At 38.6% G+C, this 3369-nt stretch overlaps 1 protein-coding gene across 1 annotated transcript in view; it reads right to left on the bottom strand.

Moving 5' to 3' along the window:
- The window catches only part of LMBRD1 (LMBR1 domain containing 1), a 223701-nt gene that overhangs the window by 219619 nt on the left and 713 nt on the right, over positions 1-3369 (bottom strand). The window contains exon 2 of the mRNA XM_006016640.3: positions 1844-2020. Coding sequence (XP_006016702.1) covers positions 1844-2020 — 177 coding nt within the window. The remainder of the gene's footprint in view (positions 1-1843; positions 2021-3369) is intronic.

The following is a 3369-nucleotide window of genomic DNA, read 5'->3' as shown; positions in this document are numbered from 1 at the left end:
TCCTTCCCCTCACCCCCTTGATTTGAAAACCAACCAACAAGTCCCTCTTCCAACACCTCCTTAAAGCATGATAGAATCAGAACCAATCCAGATTAACAGCTTACTCTCCACTCCATTACTATGACAATATCAACCAAAGGGTCATCATTAATAAAATTGTATAGTACTGGATAACTGCCTAGTATCTCCCCCCTCCTTAAGTTGAAGGGTTTAATACACAAAATAAGGAGTTCACCACTTCATTCTCTACACAGGGGACAAGGTTCACATCTAAGCAGATCTGAATGTTTGATGAGCGTTTCATGAGGAAAGGGAAAAGCAGGAAGTAAAACAAAGATAGTTCTGGAAGGCAAACTGGCTTTCCACAAGTGCAGAAGAGTGCGAGAATTCCACCTCCCCTCCCCTTATAGCACCATAACCGAGTATTCAGAACCAACTAATAGTTTTGCTATAGTAAGTACCAATCATTTTCCCCCTTGCCAGTTACAAAGAGATTCAGGTATAGCTTTCTTTGACCTTAATTGGGAGATAAACCTGCGCAACTTCTTATTTATCAAGGATGGGTACTTTCACCTGATATGTTTTAGTTGATCAGAGCCACCTCTTCACTATTACTCTGGTAGAAAAGCTTGATCCAACATGATCAAAAACAGATATTCCCTTTGCTCCGAACAGAAAGAATGGAGACTGCGTGGTTTTCAAAGCCCCACTCTGCTACACTCAAAACAGGCTCTCTTTTCAGAAAGTGAGTCAATTTTTTTTCTTGACCCAGATGGAAAAAAAAAAAAACAAAAAAAAAAAACCACACAAGTGCAGAAGCTTTGAGAACCCAGAAGTGCAGCTAGCCCTGCTTGCTAATGAGGTACAGGTGGAAGGGAGTAAACTACAGGCAAGGCTAGCTGAAGGAGAGCAAGGAGGTAGGAGCTTGTTGAAACAGAAGTCTCAAGAGCCTGAAGGGAGAATGGCAGGGTTTTGCTGGTTCTCCCTCCCTTTCAGGCTAAGAAAAAAAAAGAAAAAAAAAGAAAGAAAGAAAGGAAGAAAGAAAGAATTGTAGCCCCTTTGACTTCCTTTGCAGAGGACTTTGAATAAAAAGGCCTGTTTGAAACTTGGATAGATGTGTGGCTGTAGCTCATGCAAGATCACCACCATTTTACCTGGACTTGGATCTCTCCCCTCCTGTTCAAGAATATTCCTCTTGTGACCCCACAAAAAGGAGCAACAGCACATCATCTGCCAAAACTTCAACTCTCAGGAAAAAAAAAAAAAAAAAAAAAAAAAAAACCACAAACATTTCCTCTTCCATTAATATATCTTATACTGTCCTTCCTTAATGACAATCTCTACATACTTTTGCAGAAGAGTCATCTGAGGTTTTCTTTCTATAGAAGTTTGACTCTGAACTGTTTGGGATAGACCCATCTTGCTCTGCTCTTAGTGTTTGTAATGCTCTACTAAGTGCACCTACATAGGCTACATTGCAGTCTTCTCACTTCTATTCATGCAGTATTAAAACAACATGTAAATATGGACAAGACACTCTTTCTGTGTCTGTTGAAAATAAATACGATGCTGTTAACACACTTATATCTGAGTTTACATCATATATACATTATGAAAATACGCAGGAGAACAGAAGTTACTTAGGAACTACAACAGCCTGTTAACAATACTAGCCTTCCATTAAAAAAACAAAGACAGCAACAACAAACACACACACACACTCCAGCCACTAAAATACTGATTCTCACAATTTGATCTTCTGAATATAGCAACAAGTGTCCTCTCTCTAGCCACAAGACAAAGCTTTGACCAAGATGTGGGCATTCCATAAGCTATTCAGTACCTTAAATGTACCATTTGGATTTTTCATATATGAAACCAGGAAGATATCCACGGGTAGAAGGGCCGAGGAGATGAGCGCGACTGCCAGTGCAAAGATTGCTGTGATGGTGGAAATCACTTCACTTTCTCGTCGACTTTGGTACTTGCGCACATATATCCAGCAAAAGGCCAAGATAACCTGAGAGAGAAAGAACAAGACAACAGGATGAGTTGGCAATGCCAGCTGGGTGCCGCTAAGCCTCATTCAAACAACTGCGCTCATTATGATATAGCATATTCTTTGCACTGGAACTAGCACTGCAGAGAGGCTATAGAATCTCCATCCTAGGAGGCAGGTAGATAAGACAACTTTTTTTTTTTTTTAATTAAAAAAAAATAATAATAATTTAAATCTGTTTTTTATTTAATCGTATTGTTTTTGTTAAGATGCTTAACAATTTGCTTTTGGGCTTTTAAAAGTAATTAGGAGGAACACCACTTACTACACCCCTGATCCCAATCTCTCATGCCACCTTGACCAGAATAATCTAGGCAGTCTGTTGTATGGTCCCTGTACTTGTGCAGCTCTAAGGTGAATGAAACTCAAAAGATGAACATCTGTGGTGTAACACTGCCCTCAGCATCATAAAGTTTGTGGCCAACCTGCAAATGCCTGATGTGTTTAAAAAGTTTCTATCACCTGTGAAAACAGGCTAGAAAACCAAGTTGACAGTGTTCAGTAAGTAAACATAGCAATTACAGGAGGAAGAAAGGAGTGAAGTGCTGTATGCTTCATCAAGAGTATTGGTTATTTCATTCACATTGAGTTGCAAAATGTGTATACAATAAATGAATAGCTGTGGCAATCCATTATGGTGAATCCTGTGAACTGGTTAGTCAATATTAACCTTACAAGTGAGCCTTATACTTCAGATGCTACAGATTACTAGTTACATGAGGTTTAGGCCTGAGTTCATCACTTTAATTTTTATTCATATTTCATACATTAAATATGGAACTTTAAATCCAAAGTAAAGCAGGTCATCCAAATAAAAAAAAAGTTATATAAAGATAGTTTTAATTTAAGATACGTTAAAGCTCAAAGATATAATTATGGAATAAGGATTATAAACCTATAATTATACATTATGAGACAATATGTTCATGCAACCTTGCCGGAAGTTTTATAAATAGGTCACAATAGAGCACGAACTATATATTAGGGGCCCAATCTTCCAGGGTTCCCAGAGGCTCCTTTAGATCTTAGTAAAGACTAAAGAAAACCACTCTACCCAATGGGACTCAGTGCTCAGCCTAAAAGATCCCATTAAGCATCTCTGTGATGCTTAGAATCAGCTCTCAAACTGTGGATTCATGTCTCCAGAGACCACAGACAGACTAAGTTCTTCAGGCAAATATGATATCTTTTATTAGACCAGCTAAATAGTTGAAAGAGCTGCTCTTTGCAAGCTTTGAGGCACAAACACCCTTCTTCAGGCATAGGGAGAGTTTGTCATCTCCAGATGAAACATGCTTATTAACAGCACT

The sequence above is a fragment of the Alligator sinensis genome, unplaced genomic scaffold, assembly GCF_000455745.1.
Source record: "Alligator sinensis unplaced genomic scaffold, ASM45574v1 scaffold499_1, whole genome shotgun sequence".
NCBI lineage: Eukaryota > Metazoa > Chordata > Crocodylia > Alligatoridae > Alligator > Alligator sinensis.
The sequence above is the reverse complement of the archived record's forward strand: the minus strand, read 5'-3'. Positions and strand labels throughout refer to the sequence as shown.